The 23,686-nt window shown below is 52.9% G+C and overlaps 1 protein-coding gene across 8 annotated transcripts; it reads left to right on the forward strand.

Moving 5' to 3' along the window:
• The first annotated feature begins 415 nt into the window (after positions 1–415).
• Positions 416–19,601, forward strand: TBCCD1 (TBCC domain containing 1). 8 transcript variants are annotated; one of them, XM_032975348.2, is made up of 10 exons: positions 416–528; positions 2,117–2,150; positions 2,805–3,075; positions 4,006–4,192; positions 5,196–5,348; positions 5,780–6,001; positions 6,305–6,446; positions 6,908–7,094; positions 7,872–8,390; positions 16,713–19,601. In XM_032975348.2, exons 3-10 carry the CDS (start codon positions 2,864–2,866, stop codon positions 16,837–16,839), a joined length of 1,749 nt encoding a protein of 582 aa, XP_032831239.2. In that variant the 5' UTR covers positions 416–528; positions 2,117–2,150; positions 2,805–2,863; the 3' UTR covers positions 16,840–19,601. The 8 variants fall into 8 exon arrangements, with proteins under 8 accessions (XP_032831239.2, XP_032831248.2, XP_032831247.2 ...); XM_032975356.2 differs by having other exon boundaries at positions 495–510; XM_032975353.2 differs by lacking the exon at positions 416–528 and adding an exon at positions 535–864.
• The last annotated feature ends 4,085 nt before the right edge of the window (positions 19,602–23,686 follow it).

Raw genomic sequence — 23,686 nt, forward strand, 5'->3', positions numbered from 1 at the left:
GGGATTTTTGCACACAGCGTTGGTGTACGGTGCTTTTTTCAGGAATATTTTGATGTTTTTTTCCTGGATTTTCTGTTTGCACAGTCAACACATAGTCACTTTAAAATGTTTTCTTGTTCGTGTTTTAGTTTTTGTGTTTGTTGCGGTTGCACCCGATTCAAGAGCCGAATGGCTCACAGGGCTATACCAAAATAAATGGAAACTGACACTGAATTAAACCACGTGGTGACGCCCAGGCGGAACAGAGTTGTCTGAAGCGGAACTTTTCTTCCCACGCGGGGGGCTGAGCTGCTCGATTGTTTCCACCCGGAGCCGCCACCCGCCGCCCCCAGGTTGGCGGGAACCGTTTTTTGAATTCCGCACAGCGGATAGGCGGCGGTGCGACTCCCCCCCCTCCTCCCCCCTCCTCATTGGCCCGCTCGAAGGAGCCGTCACGTGACTCGCGGGACGCCCGCGCGTGCGCGCTGGAAAATCCAATTCGCGGCCCCGCGCGCCTTCACCTCTGTCCAGGTGGCTGCCGCCTTCGATGTGAGCGCTCAGCGGGGGGGGGTGAGGCGTGAGGAGGTTATTCTCTTTAATTTACAACAATAACAACTTCGTGCCGTAGGCTGCGATAACAGTTGCCGCTGCTGGTTGTTGTTGTTAGGCGTTGTCAAGTGAGGGCGCGTGTTTACCGAGAGGCGGGGAGGTTGGTGGGGTCTTGAACCGGTTGCGAGGTCCCGCCACGCGCTTTGTAAATATCGCGCCGGCGTCTCCTCCTCATCATCATCCAGCAGTGGATCGACCACGGCTGACGACAACGAGCGGTAGACGCCGCGTACAACACGTTCGCGTTGCGTTTGCGGTGGCCGCTGCGACGACAAAGTAAAGTTAGAATGTCGCGGGATCGCGAGAGAATGAGCCGGGGTTGGTGGTGGTGGTGGTGACGATGAGGTTTTGGTGGTGGTGACGGTGGTAACGAGGTTTTGGTGGTGGTGACGATGCTTTGGTGGTGGTGACGATGAGGTTTTGGTGGTGGTGGTGACGGTGGTGACAAGGTTTTGGTGGTGGTGACGGTGGTGACAATGAGGTTTTGGTGGTGGTGATGATGAAGTTTTGGCGGTGACGAGGTTTTGGTGGTGGTAACGGTGGTGACAATGAGGTTTTGGTAGTGGTGGTGACGGCGGTGACGAGGTTTTGGTGGTTGTGACGATGAGGTTTTGGTGGTGGTGATGAGGTTTTGGTGGTGGTGATGAGGTTTTGGTGGTGGTGGTGGTGATGAGGTTTTGGTGGTGACGGGGTTTTGGTGGTTGTGACGAAGAGGTTTTGGTAGTGGTGACGGTGGGGACGATGAGGTTTTGGTAGTGGTGACGGTGGTGGCGATGAGGTTTTGGTAGTGGTGACGGTGGTGACGACGAGGTTATGGTTTTCGAGGACTGGGTGGGTGGGTGGGGTGTTTGGGTGACACAGCCGATGGCCGCAGTGGACGTGGACATTAAACTCCTTAGTGCGATGCTCTTCGCTCAGTTTCAGTGCGGTGGGGGGCACTGCCGCCGATGAGACGTCACCGGTGTGAGTGCCGGCACGCACCATTCGAAACCTTTGGGAGTGTGGACAGCAGCGGCACGATGACGATGGTGATGGGATGGTGGTGTCGCTCTTTGTGTATTGTCGGGGGCCCGCGCTAAAGGCCACCAGGGGCTCCCAGTGGCCCGCGGGCCTTGCTCTGAAGAACGCCGCCGTACGCTGTGTTGTTGGTAGCGCAACTTACTACGCCACCGCTCCACTTGACGGGGACGACGGTACAGTCATTATACGTCAGAATCAGAACATATTAATTTATACTGCAGGAGGAATCCGATGAGCTACTAAGCTCTTTTTTTCACAGATGCCCAGTAGAGACGCGGGGTCAGAACGTAAACAACAAACAGAAGAACACGATAGTATTGCTCAGACAGACGCACGTGGCAAATGGGACCCCCTCCCCGTGTTTTCTCACAGCAGAGAGGACATCCTGTCTCCCCGTTGTCTCCCCTGCATCCCCCGTGTCCCTGTCAGTGTCCCGTCTTTGTCTCCCTTGCTCTCTGTCTGCTCACCCCGTCTCCACGTGTCTCCCTGCCCCTCTCTCGCTATGCAGGTGCTCTCCAGAGCCTGGAGGCACGTTTCTTAAGGTATTCTTGCAAATTATCAGAAGTGTTTACATTTTTTTTTATCCCCTCTCCCTGTCCCATCTACACCACGCTCTCCTTATCTCTCGGTTTAATCTCTCCTCGCTTGTCTCCACCCCTCCCTGTCTCCATCCAGTTTCCCTAAACTAAAATATTGTTTTATCTTACCAGGTAAACCCCGCTGAGCAATTCGCTTATTTTTCAGACGCGACCTGGCTACAAGTGATAGCTCAACGAAGTGGCTTATCACGTGGACATTTATAACAGCAAAATAATCTAGACGCATGTTAATTTAAGTAAGTAGTCATCATGACTGCTGCAATGATAAGGTACTACCTGTCAGTAATAACTCAGGCAAGACTGTCAAAAGTCAGACTGGGACAAACTCGGGATGCTTAGGATGCAGTGTAAACAATCAAGACTGATCTTTGTCGAACACCTCGGCACAAACTTTTAGCGAAATTTTTGTTCGGTCCTTGGGCCTCAGATGTGGAACGCTCTGCCTACCGAGCTGCTATTTCATAATAAACTAAACACCTACTTCTTTCCTACGATAGGTTAGATCCATTGAAGATGTTTTTTTTCTCATCCTTCTGTATGGCAGTCCTTACTGCGCATGACAAAAACGTTAAATAATAAACTAATTCTCGGCCCCAGACACCAACGGAGGCCACAACCTGCGACCGCCACCACTGCCGCCGGCTCCCGTCTGCGCCATGCAGCAATCGGCGAAAGCCGCGGGAGGGTCTGGGGACCCGTCCAGGGCGGAGACGAAGCCACAGCCGCAGGCGCCGCGCGTGCGGCTGTGGCTTCGTGACGAACCGTTTCGCGTTGGCGTGCTCCCCATGGCGCCTCCCACCAAGCTGGGCGTCTACTACCTGCACAAGGTGGCGGCGTACGTGAGAATTCGCCCGCTCGGATTCCCCAGGTGAGGAGGAGGATGAGGAGTTGGGGGTGGGGGGGGGGGGGTGGTGGGTGTTCAGAGGCACCGGTGTCAGCTTGTGATCTTAATCAAGGTTGTCGACATTATGCAGAATTTGTGTGTGTGTGTGTGTGAAGACTTAAGTCCAACTAACGCAGTGTTAGTCGCAAATTTTCCGAGGATGGCCGATAAGGCATCGTCAGTGTGAGGAGGGCCGCCACACCGCCTTGCGAAGGTTGTTTTCACATTTGTGTTTTGTCGGGGGGGGCCGCACTAAAGGTCACCTGGGGCCACCAATGTCCCGCGGGCCTTGCTTATTAAGAGCACCGAACTAATAAGTCGGCTTTCGCGACCAATGCTGCGATTCATATTTCATTTTTTTTAATCGGATGATTTCAATGTGTGCCATACACCCTCCTCCACCCGACGCAACCAGTTAATGAAGTTGTCACGTGACGAACAAACGTGGCCAATTTCACAACTGTTCAGCAGCGCCACCGTTATGCCGTTCGTGAGTAATGTCATAGCATTAAACAATTGGGTGCGGACGTTTCGCCGATAGTTACAGCCAGCATCATCAGGCAGTTGCCAGAATTGGGGTAACTGGATTTTTTTTTTAGTCATCCTTGTCGACAAGTTGTGGAAATTTACTCCTCTTGGTTGCCTAGACACCCACATCATTTGCTCAGTCTGTGTACATTCGCAATTTGATAGATTACACCTGTCGATTAATAATGACGGATAAGTAATTGATTTATGCTGTAATTCGATTCAACACTATTTAACCGTTTAAGCAGTGGACTGACCATGACCGATTACGATGACGACGGTGATATAACAGAGCAGGTTTCCACTTTCCGTTAAATAAACGCACGCACGGACTCGTGCAATAACGCGGACGTACGCGTGTTTGCCGTGCGTGTGCTTGCGTGGCAGGCTGACCTGGCCAATGTGGCGGCACGTGGCATGCGGGAAGCTGCAACTTCCCGAGGAGGTGGCGTGGTTGTACATGGAGAGCTGCGACACGCTGGCGCCCGAGTGGACGGCCCAGCGGCGCCTCGAGTGGGCCGAGGAGGTGTCCGAGTGCCGCTCGCGTGCCAGCACAGAGCAGCTGCGCGCGCAGGTGACACCACAGCCACTGAAACCGCCGATGCCACCGCCACTGACACCACCACTGTGAAAGCAATGCCGTCACAGAGACCACCACCGACACCACCACCAGCACCACCACTGCAACCACCGATATCAGCCGCTACAGCTACCACGACCAACACCGCCGGCACCAACCCCCCATTAGCACAGCAAAGACGCGGATATCAACAAAACCACAGTTCTGTAACACAGCGTGGACATAGAAGTGGGCGAGTGGCTAAGAGGTGAGAAGCCTGAGCCATCACTTCTGAAACCCTGGGTTACAACCCAGGTTTAAACTGCTGCCCGTGATTAAAACTACATTGTCAAGGGCAGTGAGTTGACACGGTCTCTGGCCCGGTCACCAAATTTAGAAACGTAACATAAAATGTGGCGTGCAATGCAACTCTCGCCCTGTGCAGCCCGATGTTGCATTCCTCTTGTTCTCTCTTTTGCCGTGAAGATTTTTTGCCAACCGTTTTTGTTCAACGTTGAAGGCTGAACAGACTCTACCGGTTTACTCCATACGTAGTCATCCATGCATCTGATCCCTTCTCAGGTGGAACAATGCCATCATAGACCCCCTGTGTGTGTGTGTGTGCCCATAACTTCTGTGTGTGTGTGTGTGCGCCTGTGTATGTGTGGGGAGTGATATTGTAGCGCTAAGCGCTCTGTGCTATGAACCTGGCAAAACCTTAGTTTGATTGCAACTAGCAGAAAACATTGATGACGAGTTTCTGAACCGAACCTGATCATTCTCTAGGTCGGCTCAGCGTTAAATGAGTACTTGGTGTAGTGTGCACACACAACTGCTGGGGAGACAAAGGTGGCTATGCGTAGGGCTATACACACCGCTCCCTCTTGCACCGTGTTGACCTTCATAGATGCTCGCTCACAGCATTTGCCCCAACAGTCTGTGTAGGCTACACAGGGGTATATTTGTCTATCCGTGTGCCCTGATGCCCGCGTGTGTGTGTGTGTGTTCCCATGTACAGCTGAGTGTGGACACGCTGCGGTTCCTACTCTTCCTCTACATCCAGGAGTTGAGTCGCACGTCGCTGCGCCGCCACTCGCTGGTCGCGGAGGACTGGCCGAGTCCGCGGGGCCAGCCGGATGATCACGAGCAACGCTCTCTCACCCAGGGCAAGGTGTGGCTCGTGCAGAGGCGCGCGGCGCAGCGCTTGTACACGCAGACACAGAGGTCTCCCATGTAGCCTTAGCAGACGATTGGGGCATTTTCTGTTCGTGAGTAGCAGCACCTATGGAGGCCGGCACGGCACGTGGGGGTTAGTGTGGCCAGCACCACACGCGGCATCCTTTTGTCTCTCTAAGTGGCGATGTTTTTACATACCGCACCAGGTGCTTATTTTAAGGCTGAGTTGACTGGGTGGAGACCGAGGACCGGTTCTGATATTCGTCACTGGTGTTGGCTGTGAGTGGGAATCAAACTAGGGTTGCTGGGTTTCGTGGCGCACACATTAACACGCCTATGCACACACGCACACACACTCGTACATCTGGCTGACTCTTCACTCACTCCTCCCTCCCTGCCACCCCCCCCACTCCGCCGTCGTCCCAGTATCTGGATGGCCAACAGCACCTGTCCTTCGTGAAGAGTGGCCTCTCCGACCTGCTCAAGTTGCTGCTGGAGCCCGCGGGGATGCACGCCGTGCGCTGGAGCTCGCTGTCCGAGTCGCTGCTGCCGTTGTCGGCGCTGCGCACCCTCGACATGCTGATGGAGGGATCGGCCGATCGGGGCCAGCGCATCCGCCCGCTCAGCGAGCTGGCCACCGCCGCGCAGGTGCCCACACCGGTGCCCCGCGGCGTGCGTGGCGACGGGGGGTGGGTGGGGGGTGGGAGGGTAGGAGGTGGGGTGGGCGGCGTGTCTGTTGGGGTCGGTCGCAATTGGGGTCTGGGTGGGATATCCGCGCCTGAAACCGTGCGAAAATCCGAAAGCATGCTATAGAGTAAGTCCGACTCTACAAGCGTCTTAGCCGTACTTATCTGGTACTGGAGTTGAATGTGTTCTGCTGTATTGCGTGCGTTGCGCTGCGCTGTGCGGGTGCGACGGCTGTGACGGTGGTGCGTTCACCCCCACCCCCAGGCCGACAGCGGCTTCCTACCAGGCTTGAAGGCCTTCTCGCTGAGGCCACTTCAGCTGTGGCTGCGCGACCACCTGAACCTCAGCCCCTACGGCATGTCGGCGTGTCTGCAGCGTGGCCGTCACCTCTCCTGGGCGCAGAATGGTGAGCCGGCGAGTCCGGCGCCCTTGCTACGCCCTCGCCACTCCCTCGCCACTCCCTCGCCACTCCCTCGCCACTCCCTCGCCAATCCTTTGCCACTCGCTCGCCACTCGCACCATGTCATTGTGAACCGCTTGCTCAAAATTCGCTGTGAGCCGCTCACTTTTAGTTGGTTGGCCTTCCCCCGCACTTTGATTATCGTGGTTGGCTATGTACAGTGCAAAAGAAGCTTAACATACAACTCCCCCACTCGCCCCGCTCGCTCTCAATTCGCCAGTCGCACTCGCCAGACTCCACGCGCACCGCGTCTCCACTAGGCGCGCGCGCGCCTCGCACGCGTGTTTGGACACGCACACGTTGGCGAGGTCCACTACGTAGAAAGAAGTTAAACCCACACACACGCGTACATAAGCTTGCGTACGTGCGTGTGTGCCCCCACCGCCCCCCACCTACCACTGCGCCAGGCGAGGGCACCGCGCAGCGCGCGTGCATGCTGCGCAGTGGGCAGGGGACGCCGGCGGGCGCACGCGTGGTGATGCTGAGGAAGGCGAGCCGGCAAACGCTGGCGCGCAGCTCGCCACGGCTGGCCGGCGCGCACGTGTGCATCCACCGCTGCAGCGACTCTTTCATCTACCTGCTGTCGCCGCTCAGGTGAGGAGCAGCAGCAGGCGAGCCGTGGTATCACGACCGTGTCGGTGAGCTGTACCGTGCCCGGGGGTAACGCTGGGTTTTGCCCGGCTACTCGATTGGCAAACGCGCAAACTGGCTTGGCCCCCCACCACCCGGTGATGCAAAGGTTGGAATCTGGTAGACTGCTCCTAGTTGTACCGCTGCATATGCTAACCGTGAATTGCGCGGTCTGCTTCGATGTGGCCGTTAGAAATCCCCTCTGGTCATTCACAACGAGCAGGATTTTGCGTGCCGGTATCGCAGTCCAAATTTGCCGAATGCGAAAAGTTGCATCGCATATTGTAAAATGGGACTGCACACACGCACGCACCTCCGATTAGCACGGTTGGTTGCGTACCGTGCAAAATAAGTTCAATACATGTACGTACATACTGCAACATCGCCCCCTCCTGCAAAACTGCTGCAGACCGTGTCTCTGAAGCATAACGTCGTCGTGATGATAGCCTTGTGCTGTAAGAATGCCGCGAATATCAAATGTAAAAATTATTTGAATCGATTCGGGAATGCGGCGTGCCGAGGAGGTCGGATTCTTGACACCGTTAACCGTGATGGCATCACACACGCCACGCTTGCCCCGTCACGTCGCCACACGTAAAAGTCGTCCTGTGGTTGCCGGGTGGTGCCGGCATGCCGCTGAGAATGTGCCGGAGCTGAGATGTCCTGTCTTTGCTTTCCGGCCACGATGACGCCCCTCCGACTGAACTAACGCGCATGCCGCTGCTGCCGCCACGTCGACAGGTCGGTTAGCATCGAGCGATGCCGACGGACGGTGCTGGTGCTGGGCCCCGTGGAGACGCACGTGACCGTGCACGGCTGCGAGGATGTCACGGTGGTGGTGGCGTGTCGTCGCCTCGTCGCCTCTGCCTGCTCCGCCTGCACCTTTCACTTGCTCACGCCGTGCCGGCCGCTGCTGGTGTCAGCGCCCAGTGGCGACACCGGCATCACGCTGGCGCCGTACCACACGCACTACCCGCTGCTGGAGGAGCACATGGCTCGGGCGGGCCTCGCCGCCGTGCCCAACCGCTGGGACCAGCCGCTGTGCCTGGGCGGGCCTGAGGCCGATGGCACCAATGGGAAGTGCTACCGCCTGCTCCCTCCAAGCGAGCTGCACCTGCTGACGGTGCCGTTCGCGATTGCGGGCGGCACCACGAGTGAGGTGCCGGGAGGGCTTCCCGGCGCGTACGAGCGGGCGCTGGCGGCGCGCGACCAGAGCGTGCAGGCGTGGCAGCAAACCATGCGATACGCCAACCTCACCAGGCAAGCCCAGCGTGTGTGTTGAAAGTGTCCATACACGTATGTGTGTGTGTGTGTGCCTGTCCAAAAAGAACAACCTCCCCTACGTCCTCGGTGGTGCCGAATGGTAACGCTGTGGTGGATTTGAGGAATGCCATGGAGGGAAGGCTAATTCCAAAATAGGCTAATTCCAAAATAGGCTATACCCCTCCATGACACTTGTAGCCACCACAGCGGCCAAACTGGGGCTCTGAATGGGTGCGATGGACTGGTAACTCGTCCACCTTCAAATAAACTACCACTAAACCACATGATATATATAGAACGAAGCTTGTGCTGGAGGCCCCTGGGAGACAGGCGTCTATGACTTATTCTAGCCACCCCCATTTGGCGGAGGCAGGAGACTGATTCCTTACCATTGGGGTTCCTCCAGAAATGGAAAAAAGCCACTGCGGGTGGCCACGTGGAATGTTTGAATGCTCACTGCGGAGGAGAGGCTGGACTGGTCCCGCCTGGATCTCTGCGGTATTTAGGCAGGTCCGGTGGACTCGCTCCTTCCACCATGAGGGGTGGACAGTCCTCGATTTGGGGCAGGAGACTGCCAAACAACAGGGAGTGGCTCTTTTGAACAAATATTTTTAAGGGGTGTTGGCACATGGCGGTGAGGTGTGGGGAGCTGTAAGCCCCAGGCTACTGTGGGCTCACCTCCCCATCAACCAGAGGTCAGGAGAGGTGGTGGTGGTGGTGGTTACTTATGCCCCCAACGAAGATTAATATCAGTGGAGGGATGCAGGCAAGGCCAATGAGTCAGATGCCTTCTATGGCCTCCTGTCACGAGTGCTAGCTAAAGTAGCCCCTCAGTATAGTCATCTTGTTGGCTGACTTTAATGCCTGAGTGGATCATGATACTGGCACCTGGGCTAGAGTGATTGGAAGGCATGGGCCATATTAGCTCAATAACAATGGTAGGAGGCTGCTAGACTTTTGTGCAGCCCATGGGCTTGTAATTATCAACACGCTGTTCCGGCATCGGCGCATCCACGCAACATCGTGGATGCACGCCGGGTCTATCAAGAACATCTGCTGGACTATATAGTGATGGACCAGCGGATGCGGGCCCATGTCAGGACCTACCGTGGAGCTGTTTAGTCCATTGACCACCGACTTGTGATCTGTAAGATGCGACTGCCGTTCTTCCACTCCAGTGGTGGATGTACATCCAGGACCCCATTAAAACCCACAGTGGCCTGGTATCAGCTAGCTGCTGAAAGTTGCAAGTGAGAATTTCATCATCGCTTGCAGTTGTGTTGACATCATCCCCCCCCCTCCTAATGCCGTGTGGGGAAATGTTCGATGTGTAGGACTGTGGCTCATGCAGCTGCAATGGCTGCTTTAGGTACATGGTCTAAACCTCTCACTATCTGAAATTTCACGCTTAACTTACAATTTAACAATCTTTGAAACAGCGTATTCAACCAAACCATGCGTTAATTGTGTTTTAACTGACCGTTTGTGTTGCTTTATATAGTTTCCAAATTTTGCTAAACCCTGTTTGATTTAGTGTGATGTTCCGTCTCTCTATATCCCTTGGTATATCTGTGTTAAATCTCCCTACTTAAGGTCTGTCTGCGGTTATATGTTTCCTCTACCTGATGATGATTGCTTGTGTTGCGATCGAAACGTCGTATGCTATTATATAATTTTATTTTTTATTATTTCTACGTGACTTAACCGAAAAAACCAAAGAGTAATTCCTGCAGTCACGAAAGTGCCTAATCAAGTTCGGTCTAAACCTCCTTAGAGACCCTGGCTGACAGAGGAGGTGTTCGAGCTGGCTGAGAAAAAGCAACAGGCCCACTCCCACCATCTACAGCAGGGGTGTCCAAACTTTTTTTTCCCGAGGGCCACATACAGAAAAATATACGAAGTACTGGGCCACTCACTAGACGTGAGGTTTACTGCCTCACTTCTCATGCACTAATATTGCCAAAATCAATCAAATGCAGGTAAATTACGTTTGATAATTGAACATGTTTGAAGAAAAAAAGCCTCCATCATAGCTTTACATAAGTAGATTTTCATTTTATTTTTTACAAAAAGGTTGGCAGGTCATTCTCTCAGTGACAGCCTCAGATTGGTTCTTAGGGTGCTGATCCTCCTTCATTGTCCTGTATGAAGGGAGAGACAAGAGAAATAGGGGATGTGGATATTTCAAGCTTATTACACAAATACATTTTTGGGCTTGTTAACACATCAGCTAACGTTTTTTAAAAAATTGTCATCAACCTTAATTGACTGATTTTATAAAGTAATTGGGCTTATTAACAAATGAAAACTGCGTGTATATTTTTAACTCACCTGTAATGGGAAGAATGTTGCGCTCAGTGGGAGTAGTGATGCTGCGCTTTGGTCTGAAGGATAGCTGGCAGGTCAGGAGTAAGTTTGGTGGTTGAGATGCGAAGGACGTCACGGAGATGGCTGTCGGTGGTTCTGGTTCTCAGTCTGCTTTTGTTCAGCGTTAACAGAGAGAATGTCTGCTCACAGATGTATGTTGAGCCGAACAGACTCATCATTCGTTTTGCATGGCGTCTCATCAGAGGCCTTTTCCAAGCTCCGGTAGAAGTCAGGTAGGGAGAGAAGCTGATGCTGATTCTTCAGAGAATCATCACACTGAATTTTGATCAGTTCTAATTGTAGACTCTCCTCCACTTCTTTTGCATCCATTGAAAATGGAGCCGCAAACAGTGTGATTTCCTTCTCAATGACAGAAAAATCTTGGAAGCGCTGACTGAATTCTGTCATGAGAGATGTGATCACAGACACATATTCTCCCATTTTTGCAGAGAGCTTGGCATTTGGAAATGCGCTTTTGATTTCGGTCAGCATGGGGAAGTGCGCTACATTGAAGTTGCGCAGTTGTGACTCGAAGAGACGGAGCTTCACACGGAATGCTTTCATGTGCACATACAGCTGTGGTACCAGCTGCTCTTTGCCTTGTAGTCTCTTGTTCAGGGTGTTGAGATGATCAGTGAGATCAACTAAAAAAGCCAGGTCTGCCAACCATAAAGGGTCACTGATCTCATGGAGAGGTCTGCCCTTTTCTTTCAAAAACTTGTCGATATTTGATCTCGGGGAATAAAACCGCTGCAGCACGGAGCCGCGACTGAGCCAGCGCACTTCAGAATGGTAGAGTAGGTCCCCGTATTCAGCATCGACATCAGAGAGGAACGCTTGAAATTCTCTGTGGTAAAGCCCTCGTGCCCGAATTATGTTGACAGTTTTCACAACTGTGTTCATCACATCGCCAAGCTGGATTATCTTGGCACAGAGGGCTTCTTGGTGGATGATACGGTGCATTTTGACAGCCTCACCTCCGCTCTCCCGCACCTTGGCACTCACCATAGAGGCCATTCCTTTGCGCTCGCCTGTCATTGCTGGAGCCCCATCCGTTGTAATTCCACACAGCTTGTCCCATTTAAGTCCAGCCTGGTCAATTGCATCTGACACAGCTTCAAACATGTCCTTCCCAGTTGCTGTCCCCTTTAGACTCCGAAGATCGAGCAGTTCCTCCGTAATGCAAAAATTATCATCAACTCCCCGCAAAAAAATTAACAGCTGTGCAGTGCCCGTGGCATCTGTGCTCTCATCACATGCAATTGAGTAAAAATCGAAAGCACAAGCTTTATCTGACACTTGCTGTTTTAAGTTAGCCGACAAGTCTTCAATTCGCCGCACAACCGTATTTCTGGACACACTAACATCGTTGAAATCCTGCATTTTATCCGGGCACATTATTCCCACGACTTGAGTGAGGCACTGTTTGATGAGGTCACCGTCTGAGAAAGGTTTCCCATGTAGGGCAATGAGTTGAGCTGCTTCATAACTGGCTATTGTTGCATTTTCTTGAGCTTTGTTAGCACGGGAAAAAAACCTGCTGCTGCCTTAGCAGGCTAGCTGCCATTTGCTTTACCTTCTCCTTCCGCTCGGCGCCAGTGTAGGACGTGAAGGTCTGATGTTTCGTTTCATAATGCCGTCGTACATTGTACTGTTTCATCACGGCAACACTCTCATTACAAATCAAACAAACACACTTCCCCTTGGTTTCTATGAAAAAATATGCATTTTTCCACCGAGTCTGAAATTTTATGCACTCGCTTGCAATCTTGCGTCTCTTCGGTTCCGGCATTTTCTGGTGACCCTGAGCAAATTTTTTCTTCGATTGCTTGCTTTGTGGAGACGCTGCCTTGTTCAAGACAATAGCGCCACCTAGTGTTTAAACTAAAAGGTGCAATACAGTGGGCCATAGTCCATTATATTTTTAGACTTTAATACGGGCTAATTAAAAATGGATGGCGGGCTGCAGTTGGGCCGCGGGCCGTAGTTTGGACACCCCTGATCTACAACATCCCACGTTAGAGAATGAGGAGGCTTACCGCAGCCTTCGCTCAGAGGTTCGGAGAGCCGTACGGTGCTGCAAGGATGGGTGGTGGTCATGGGTTGCTGAGGAGATGGAGTTTGTTTCAGTAGCCCGCAATCACAAGTTACTCTTTAACCCCATAAAAAAGTGACTTGCAGTTCCACACCTATCACCATCATTAGGGGAAAGAAAGATTTGCAGATTTTCTGAGCATTTCTGTAAAGTCTTGGAGGAGGGGAAATCCCTCAGCCTGGAAAACATGGGGCAAAGCGGGGATGACCCTGCTAAGGCTGTGGTGCCTCAAATATTTGGAGAAGAAGTCAGCCCCTGCGAGTGACTGGCTAAAGTGCCATCTGTTGATGAAGTATAAAAGGCGATCCAAATGTCTTAAAAAGTAAAAGCACCGGGCAGAGATGATCTCCCAAGCGAAATGCTGAGGGAGGGTGGCGTTTGTACACAGACTGCGCTATATGACATCATAACAACAGTCTGGACCACTGGACGGGTTCTGCAGGATTGGAAGGATGCCCTTGTGGTCCCCCTCTTTAAGAAGGAGACCGCACAGACTGTAACAACTACAGGGGCATCTCAGTGCGTCGGCAAAGGTCCTGGCAAGGATTATTCAACATCGCCTTGCCAGTCATGCTGAGGAGAGGCTTGCGGAGCCCCAATGTGGTTTCAGGTCAGGGTGGTCCTGCACAGATGCCATATTTTCTGTCTGTCTGCTACAGCAGAGGTGTAGGGAATTCCAACAGGACCTACATCTCTGCTTTTTTTACCTGGTCAAGGCCTATGATACCTCAGTAGGCCTGGCTCTAGGTTCTTCGTGCTTTAAGAGTCTCTGACTCTGTTCACAATCATTAAGGACCTTCATGATTGTGGGCAATCCCGGGTTAAACTATGTGGCCGGGAGTCAGAGCCATTCCCTGTTTACCTTGGGGTGTGACAGGGATGTCCTCTGGCTCCCACATTATTTAATATCTATTTCAACTACGTAGTTTGTGAAGGCTTTGATAGCTGTACCGGAGGAATTTCCATCTGGTACAGATACAATGGGAGGCTGATCGATGCCATGTTATGTATGCTGATGATCTGGTGATTGCTGCTCACTCAGAGGAGGAGTTGGAGGCACTGCTGCTGAACCTGGAGCGTGCCACTTACCATCAGCCCCACCAAAACTCAGTATTTTGTGCCATCAAACATTCCACCCCCACAACTCCCCATTGGTGATGGGGCAGTTGTGGAGAGAGTGGAGTGTGGAGAGTGGAGCGTTTTCCATACCTGGGTAGTGTGCTCATGACCGGCTCCGGTTTGACAGCAGAGGTCTCACACCCCGAATCAGTCGAGCGGCATTATTTTTTATCGGCTGCATAGCGCTGTTAGGAAACTATGTGGTCTCTTGCTCCACACAAAGCTTCGAGTCTTCTCGGTCAATGGTCATGCCCTCCCTTCTCTATGCTTGCAAAACGTGGACCCTCCCTAATGGAACATCTTCACCGGTTACAAACATTTAGGCTGGCCTACAGTGAGGGAAAAAAAGTATTTGATCCCCTGCTGATTTTGTACGTTTGCCCATTGACAAAGAAATGATCAGTCTATAATTTTAATGGTAGGTTTATTTGAACAGTGAGAGACAGAATAACAACAAAAAAAATCCAGAAAAACGCATGTTAAAAATGTTATAAATTGATTTGCACTTTAATGAGGGAAATAAGTATTTGACCCCCTCTGAATCAGAAAGATTTCTGGCTCCCAGGTGTCTTTTATACAGGTAACGAGCTGAGATTAGGAGCACACTCTTTAAGGGAGTGCTCCTAATCTCAGCTTGTTACCTGTATAAAAGACACCTGTCCACAGAAGCAACCAATCAATCAGATTCCAAACTCTCCACAATGGCCAAGACCAAAGAGCTCTCCAAGGATGTCAGGGACAAGATTGTAGACCTACACAAGGCTGGAATGGGCTACATGACCATTGCCAAGCAGCTTGGTGAGAAGGTGACAACAGTTGGTGCGATTATTCGCAAATGGAAGAAACATAAAAGAACTGTCAATCTCCCTCGGCCTGGGGCTCCATGCAAGATCTCACCTCGTGGAGTTGCAATGATCATGAGAACGGTGAGGAATCAGCCCAGAACTACACGGACGGATATTGTCAATGATCTCAAGGCAGCTGGGACCATAGTCACCAAGAAAACAATTGGTAACATACTACGCCGTGAAGGACTGAAATCCTGCAGCGCCCGCAAGGCCCCCCTGCTCAAGAAAGCACATATACATGCCCGTCTGAAGTTTGCCAATGAACATCTGAATGATTCAGAGGACAACTGGGTGAAAGTGTTGTGGTCAGATGAGACCAAAATGGAGCTCTTTGGCATCAACTCAACTCGCCGTGTTTGGAGGAGGAGGAATGCTGCCTATGACCCCAAGAACACCATCCCTACCGTCAAACATGGAGGTGGAAACATTATGCTTTGGGGGTGTTTTTCTGCTAAAGGGACAGGACAACTTTACCGCATCAAAGAGACGATGGACGGGGCCATGTACCGTCAAATCTTGGGTGAGAACCTCCTTCCCTCAGCCAGGGCATTGAAAATGGGTCGTGGATGGGTATTCCAGCATGACAATGACCCAAAACACACGGCCAAGGCAACAAAGGAGTGGCTCAAAAAGAAGCACATTGAGGTCCTGGAGTGGCCTAGCCAGTCTCCAGACCTTAATCCCATAGAAAATCTGTGGAGGGAGCTGAAGGTTCGAGTTGCCAAACGTCAGCCTCGGAACCTTAATGATTTGGAGAAGATCTCCAAAGAGGAGTGGGACAAAATCCTTCCTGAGATGTGTGCAAACCTGGTGGCCAACTACAAGAACCGTCTGACCTCTGTGATTGCCACCAAGAGTTTTACCACCAAGTACTAAGTCAAGTTTTGCATAGGGGTCAAATACTTATTTCCCTCATTAAAATGCAAATCAATTTATAACATTTTTGACATGCGTTTTTCTGGATTTTGTTATTCTGTCTCTCACTATTCAAATAAGCCTCCCATTAAAATTATAGACTGATAATTTATTTGTCAGTGGGCAAACGTACAAAATCAGCAGGGGATCAAAGACTTTTTTCCCTCACTGTACCTGCGATCCATCCTGGGTTTAAACAGGCTGGATTAGATGAGCTCAAATCCTTGAAAGATCTGGAGAAGTCTCATCGGTGAGCTCCTCCGGCAGGCAAGGCTGCGTTGGCTTGGTCACTGCATGCCAAAACAGCTTTTGTTCGGCCAGATAGAGGGGGATAAACGGGCGCGGCATGGGCTAGAAAAGAGATGGAGTGATGTGGTACAGGAGGACGTGGAGCTGAGTGGACTTGCCGATGACTGGTACCAGCGATGTCAAGATCGGCCGCTGTGGAGGAGGCTCGTGAAGGACGCCACTGGGCAGTTTGAGGCAGTCGCCCTCTAACAACAACGGAGGGCAGAGGAGCGATGCTCACAACAACGAGCGGAGCGGTGGATGTCTAAAACACAGCAAGTTGGCACAGTAGGGGGCACAGGTGGTGCATCGGCCAGTCATCTCAGTCAAACTATGGCACCTGGATCTGTCCTGTGACCTCCTGCCAGCGGGCATTTGACACTTCACGTGGCCTTAACCTGCACATAGCCTGGCACAAACACAGTGGTGACGTCACTGCCACTTACTGGCGAATGGCGGTTGTTGTTGGCCTGGCCACCCACCCCCTCGCGTACTTTTATTTCTTCTCAGGTGCTCGCTAACAGCACTTGCCCCGAAAGTCGGTTCAGGGTGTACGGGGGGGATCTTTGTCTTTTCTTGTATCTGTGGAGAGTGGTTAGCATGCTGCACCATGCCGACCCTCACGCCGCGACGCGTCACGACACGCTGACGCACGTGGCCCCCCCGCGCGCTTTCCGTGCGACGCAGGGAGAAGACGAATCGGTTCCGGCTTCTGGTGAAGGAGTTGTTCTGCGAGTGGCTGAAGGACTCAGGCCACCAGAAGCAACTCGACGGGCTCATCCCCACTCCCGAGCAGCACGCCACGCCGCCGTGACAGGGCGCCTTCGACACGGCGACGCGGTCACCATCACCACCGTCGCCGCGGAGACGCGGTCACCATCACCACCCTCGCCGCGGAGACGCTGTCGTCGCCGTCGCCACGGAGACACTTCCACCGCTGCCACCGCTACGGTGACGCGGTCACCAGCACCGTCGCAACGGAGACGCGGTCACCGTCACCAACGTCGCCAGGTGACGCGGTCACCACCGCCGCTGCCGCCGATACGATAACACGCTCGCCGCCGCTGCTGCGGAGGTGGAGTTGCCACGGCCGCGGCGATGCAAGGCGCGACGCCGAGTCGAGCAGGCGTTCGGCAACCCGGCAACCACGTGGTATCGCGAGTGTGACTACCGGCCGCTTATGGTTTGCGTATGTTGGAGCCGGTTGAAGTGGTTTCCCGTGGCCGTGTGTCACTGCATTGCGGCCTTCTGAATTCTGAGCGTTAACTTTATACCCATGAGAATCCGAAAGGGGCCTTAGTCTGGCTCGGCAGGCCTCTGGAAATAACCTGGACCCAAGCAATGCTAAAGTTGCCTTAATATGGCTTTATGACCCTTGGGAAGCCGTAGGAACTCGAGAGGTACCTTAACATTGGAGTTCTGCGCGTTCGTCTGGCATACTTTTGAATGAGAGCCGTTTCATGGGTTCTGTATTCCTTTTACTGTGATTTGTGTGCAGGTGTGTGTGTTGAGTGCGTCCATATCGGGAGTGGTGGCACAGTGGTCAGCACCCCTGCGCGACGAGCCCGGTGACCCGAGTCCTATTTCCCGCCACGTCTATAGGTCAATGGAACTGGTGCTGGGCCTCCCCTAGGTTGGCTCGGCCTTCAATAAATTAGTAGTCGGTGCAGTGTGTAAACTTCAACACTGGGGAGACAAAGGCGGCTGGGCGTGGTGCTGGACATACCACTCCCTTGAGGAACGCGCCGGATTTAATAGGTGCTCGCTAACGGCACTTGCCACCACTAACCGGCTGTGTCTTTATGTGTGTGCGTGTTGTGTGGGGAAGCGTGTGATGAAGCCTTTGACTGTGAGTTTAACGATGATAGAAAGCTACCAGCAACACCACAACCACTCCCAACCGTAGCAAAGCCATCCACTGGTTACAGTGCAACCAGGCACGTCAATCCACTGCAGGATGGGGCTTCCCCATGCTGTCAGAGTTACAGGGGTCATTTGACCAAATTTCATCATGCTGGTCATGAGGATGAGGCCGGGAGGGAGGGAGGGGAGGAGGTTGATAAGGAGGTCGTGGAGTGGGTGGAGGAGGAGGTGGTGGAGGGGCGGAGGAAGGGGAGCAAGTGGATGAAGCAAGTGAGGAGACGAATGAAGTGGAGGAAGATGAGGAGGGAGAGGGTGAAGATGAGGAGGGAGAGGGTGAAGATGAGGAGGGAGAGGGTGAAGATGAGGAGGGAGAGGGTGAAGATGAGGAGGGAGAGGGTGAAGATGAGGAGGGAGAGGGTGAAGATGAGGAGGGAGAGGGTGAAGATGAGGAGGGAGAGGGTGAAGATGAGGAGGGAGAGGGTGAAGATGAGGAGGGAGAGGGTGAAGATGAGGAGGGAGAGGGTGAAGATGAGGAGGGAGAGGGTGAAGATGAGGAGGGAGAGGGTGAAGATGAGGAGGGAGAGGGTGAAGATGAGGAGGGAGAGGGTGAAGATAAGAGGGAGGAATGGTGGTGGGGGGGGGAGAGGTTTGAGAAAGAGGTGGAAGGGACGGATGAGGAAAAGGAGAGGGGTGAGGAGGAGCAGGAGGGATGAGGAGGTGGAGGTCGTGGAGAGTGTGGCGTGGGAACGGCGATGCGCGTCACCGGTTCCGCGTGTTTGCACACCGAGCGGGGATGGGAGGAGAGGCAGCTGTTGGCGGTTTCCACGGCCACCGTCCCCGTTCGTCTGTCGCTCACGGGGCTTCTCACTTGTAGGGCAGAACACTCCACGCGTTCTTCTCAGCCCAAGTCCCATTATTGCCTGGGGGTCGCGAACTCTTATCTTAATTCTCTATTCCCTTCCGTTGTTGTCCCGAGGAATAATTGGGGGGTTAGGTTGCGGGCTCAAACAGAATTTCTCATTTGGGCCCCCAATGGGCCAGCCCAGCCCCCCCCCCCCGTCCACCACTGCCCCCCAGAGAGTGGTTGTGTTTCCACTGGGAATTGGCGCTGGTTCGGTGCCAGTGGGTTGGCATGTGGCAGTGGTGCATTCCAAACTGATTTGAGCTCTGTGTGCCTGCGTAGTCCGAGTTGAGTGTGTGGGGAGCGGAGACGCGGCGGCTCATTTACCATGCACTGCGTTACGAAGCTGGCTACAAGCCGAAGTTCGAATCCAGTTCACGGCTACCAACACCGATGACGATCATCTGAACTGGTCCCAGGCCTCCTCTAGGTCAACTCAGCTTCAAATCAGTATGTGGTGCGATGTGGGAACATCACCACTAGGGTGACATGTGGCCGGGCATGGTGCTGGACACTCACCCCCTCGTGTGCCGTGCCGGCCTTCGTAGGTGCTCGCTAACAGCACTTGTCCCAGCAGTCTGTTAAGGCTACATGGGGGATCTTTGTCTTGTTTGTTTTTGTATTCGTACAAATTATTAACGATTCGTCCGCGTATGAATATTTGACTGTGTTTTGGCTAATAAAAAACAGGTCTGTGTGTTTTTTTTACATGTTTTATAAGCTTAATTGATTGTGTGAAGTTTTACGACGAGTCTGGTGTGTGACACTGGTTTTGTAGAGTTTACACTGAATAATAAATGTGTGAATAATCAGGTGAGAGTCAAATAATTTTGTATATATTTCCACCATAATTCCGATTCCATTTCACAGTCGATTATAAAATTGAGTCATGTCTGTGTGCCCACCTTCCATGATGGACGTGTAAACATTTTTTTTATTTTACCAGGTAAGGCCCACTGAGCTATGTAGCTCATTTTCAGAAGCGACCTGGCTATCACAAATGAAAGCTCTACGAAGTGGCTTATCGTGTGGAAATATATAGCAGTGACATACTCTAAACGAATGTTGATTGTTAATGTGGAAGGGAAAAGCGGAGGATCCGGAGAAAAATCGATGCGACCACGGGGAGAGAGACGTACAAATTTCAAATATACAGGTAACGTCAGGGTTGTGATCGAATCCACGACCTGCATACCAGGCGAGGAAGTAAACATTGTACAATAGTCACCATGACCCACACTGCATGGGGAGGCACTCATCCAGCAGTGGATTTACAAATGCGCCGTACATGTACAGCACTGTCCATGATGGGTATGTGGCTGATGCAAGAGGTCACACGCATTGCTGATGAGTCGGAGAACTTGAAACTGGTCCACAGTTGTCTTACGACTACAGGGCCACCCAATAGACATTGAACCATTCTGGCGAGACCTTTCTTCATGGTGACTCCCAATGCGACTGAAGCCGATGCATTTGCTCGTCACAATTATACCGTATCGGCAAATAATCTGGGGAAACAGGTTTGCGAAATCGTAGCCATGAGCCAATGGACTAACCGATGATCGTATTGCAAAGGTTGAACAATCCTGCTGCAGGTTTCTCAAATCCCTCCCCCACCTACCCCCTCTGTCCACCCAGCAGTATAAAATAAAAGTCCCTCCTTCGGTAGCGTGCGGTGGCTTAAAGTGTGGGTACTGACACCGTATATGGCACGCGCGGAAGAGTAGGCCAAAATGTCCTCTTGAGTACAGTGATTCTTCTTAACCTGGGGTGCGAGATGCCCTTTCTGGGTGAGATGTGGCCAGATTTTATTTTACACGCTTTTATTTAACTCACTGTTGTATCTTCAAATCTTGCAACTCAATTTTAACCCAATTCCCAATGTATCGACTGCAAACTTGGTATACGTATGTCATACTGATGACGATACTATATTCTCGCGTGGACGGTCGCTCGCCTGCGGTCACTCGCGTGGACTGTCGCTCGCGTGGACTGTCGCTCACGTGGACTGTCGCTCGCTCGTGTGGACTGTCAGTCACTCGCGTTGACTGTCAGTCGCTCACGTGGACTGTCAGTCGCTCACGTGGACTGTCGCTCACGTGGACTGTCAGTCGCTCGCGTGGACTGTCGCTCGCTCGCGTGGACTGTCGCTCGCGTGGACTGTCAGTCGCTCACGTGGACTGTCAGTCGCTCACGTGGACTGTCGCTCACGTGGACTGTCGCTCACGTGGACTGTCGCTCGCGTGGACTGTCGCTCACGTGGACTGTCGCTCACGTGGACTGTCAGTCGCTCGCGTGGACGCTCGCTCGCGTGGACGCTCGCTCGCGTGGACGCTCGCTCGCGTGGACTGTCGCTCGCGTGGACTGTCGCTCGCTCGCGTGGACTGTCAGTCGCTCACGTGGACTGTCGCTCGCTCGCGTGGACTGTCAGTCGCTCACGTGGACTGTCGCTCGCTCACGTGGACTGTCAGTCGCTCGCGTGGACGCTCGCTCGCGTGGACTGTCGCTCGCTCGCGTGGACTGTCGCTCACGTGGACTGTCAGTCGCTCACGTGGACTGTCGCTCGCTCGCGTGGACTGTCGCTCGCTCGCGTGGACTGTCGCTCACGTGGACTGTCGCTCGCTCGCGTGGACTGTCAGTCGCTCACGTGGACTGTCGCTCGCTCGCGTGGACTGTCAGTCGCTCACGTGGACTGTCGCTCGCTCACGTGGACTGTCAGTCGCTCGCGTGGACGCTCGCTCGCGTGGACTGTCGCTCGCTCGCGTGGACTGTCGCTCACGTGGACTGTCAGTCGCTCACGTGGACTGTCAGTCGCTCGCGTGGACTGTCGCTCGCTCGTGTGGACTGTCGCTCGCGTGGACTGTCGCTCGTGTGGACTGTCGCTCGCTCGCGTGGACTGTCAGTCGCTCACGTGGACTGTCGCTCGCTCGCGTGGACTGTCAGTCGCTCGCGTGGACTGCCGCTCACGTGGACTGTCGCTCACGTGGACTGTCAGTCGCTCGTGTGGACTGTCAGCCGCTCACGTGGACTGTCGCTCACGTGGACTCGCTCGCGTGGACTGTCGCTCGCGTGGACTGTCGCTCGCGTGGACTGTCAGTCGGTCAGTCGCTCGCGTGGACTGTCGCTCGCGTGGACTGTCAGTCGCTCGCGTGGACTGTCAGTCGCTCGCGTGGACTGTCGCTCGCGTGGACTGTCGTTCACATGGACTGTCGCTCGCTCGCGTGGACTGTCAGTCGCTTGCGTGACTGTCGCTCGCGTGGACTGTCAGTCGCTCGCGTGGACTGTCGCTCGCTCGTGTGGACTGTCGCTCGCTGGCGTGGACTGTCAGTCGCTCGCGTGGACTGTCGCTCGCGTGGACTGTCAGTCGCTCGCGTGGACTGTCAGTCGCTCGCGTGGACTGTCGCTCGCTCGTGTGGACTGTCGCTCGCTCGCGTGGACTGTCAGTCGCTCACGTGGACTGTCAGTCGCTCACGTGGACTGTCAGTCGCTCACGTGGACTGTCAGTCGCTCGCGTGGACTGTCGCTCGCGTGGACTGTCAGTCGCTCGCGTGGACTGTCGCTCGCTCGCGTGGACTGTCGCTCGCGTGGACTGTCGCTCGCGTGGACTGTCAGTCGCGTGGACTGGATGATTGGGAGACGCTATAACGGCTTTGGAAAAGGGCGACGCTTCATCCAATTTGTACTCCTGTACTTCATTTTTGTTCATACATTTTTCGTGGCTTGCTTACCTGTTCTCTACTTTGCACTCGGTGTTGTTGTCGTAACTTTCTGAACCTCTTTTTTTTACTGGACATCTGTGAAAAAGAGATTTGTAGCTCATCGGATTCCTTCTTCCCAGGGATGAATAAAGATTCTGATCGCTTTTGATGACAGCCGATGGAGTGCCGCCACCCCTCCCTCCTTTCCACTATTCCAGGCGGTGCATCCCCCCTCCGATTCCTGCACCAAAAATTAATTATTGAGTCACGACTCCAACCAAGGGCCGATTCCCTTCAATGTCGTCTGCGCCTCGATTGTCAATGATAGTACGAGCGAATCACAGAATGCATTGGCCCAACTTGGTATAATTAGAACATCAGCAGGAGCAGCCATGGTCAATCCACTGCTGGATGGACCTGAAAACTCGATTTCCCTGTACAAGAATACGGGGTAAACCCTGTGGGTTGACAACTATGTGATTATGTCGTTCTCCCGAATGTGTGCTCTCGAATCCACGTGTTCCTCTTTCTGTCAGTGGTAAATCCAAGCGCGCGTCTCCCTTGCTCCTATGCGGACTTCTCGGTTCTTGTTTCCATATTCGTGTTCTCGTTTTTGTTAATGGCCACGTGTTTCTTTGACCACGTTAGAATGAGAATCCGTATTTAGATTGGAAGAATCCGATGAGCTATGAAGCTCTTTTCACACACGTGTCTTTTTCACGTGTCAAGAGATATAGATCAGAAACAGAATATTTATTTCTACTGCAGGAGGAATCCGATGAGCTATGAAGCTCTCTATTCACAGATGTCCAGTAAGGGCACGGGGTAAGGGGCCCTCCATAAATGACGTCACGCGATTTTGGACGATTTTTTGACCCCCCCCCGTCGTCACAAATTCAGACCCCCCCCCTTCAAATATGACGTCACAGCTCTACCCCCCCCTTCAAATATGACGTCACAGCTCTGCCCCCCCCCCCAAATAAAACATGCTTCAAATCGCTTTAAACTATTGTCATTGTAGTGCGTATTTAATGTGGCGCTGCACTCTGATGTAGAAGAAAACATTTATTAAAAAGTCTATTTAATTAAGTAGAACGTGTTGTCTATATTTATTTAAAGTTGTGCATTTTGATGTGACGTCACATTTCTCAAACCCCCCCCCCTCTCGTGGCCTCGTCACACATCGTCACAAATGTCTG

This window comes from Petromyzon marinus, chromosome 56 (genome assembly GCF_048934315.1).
Source record: "Petromyzon marinus isolate PM22_M1 ecotype Great Lakes invasive population chromosome 56, UKy_Petmar_22M1.pri1.0, whole genome shotgun sequence".
NCBI lineage: Eukaryota > Metazoa > Chordata > Hyperoartia > Petromyzontiformes > Petromyzontidae > Petromyzon > Petromyzon marinus.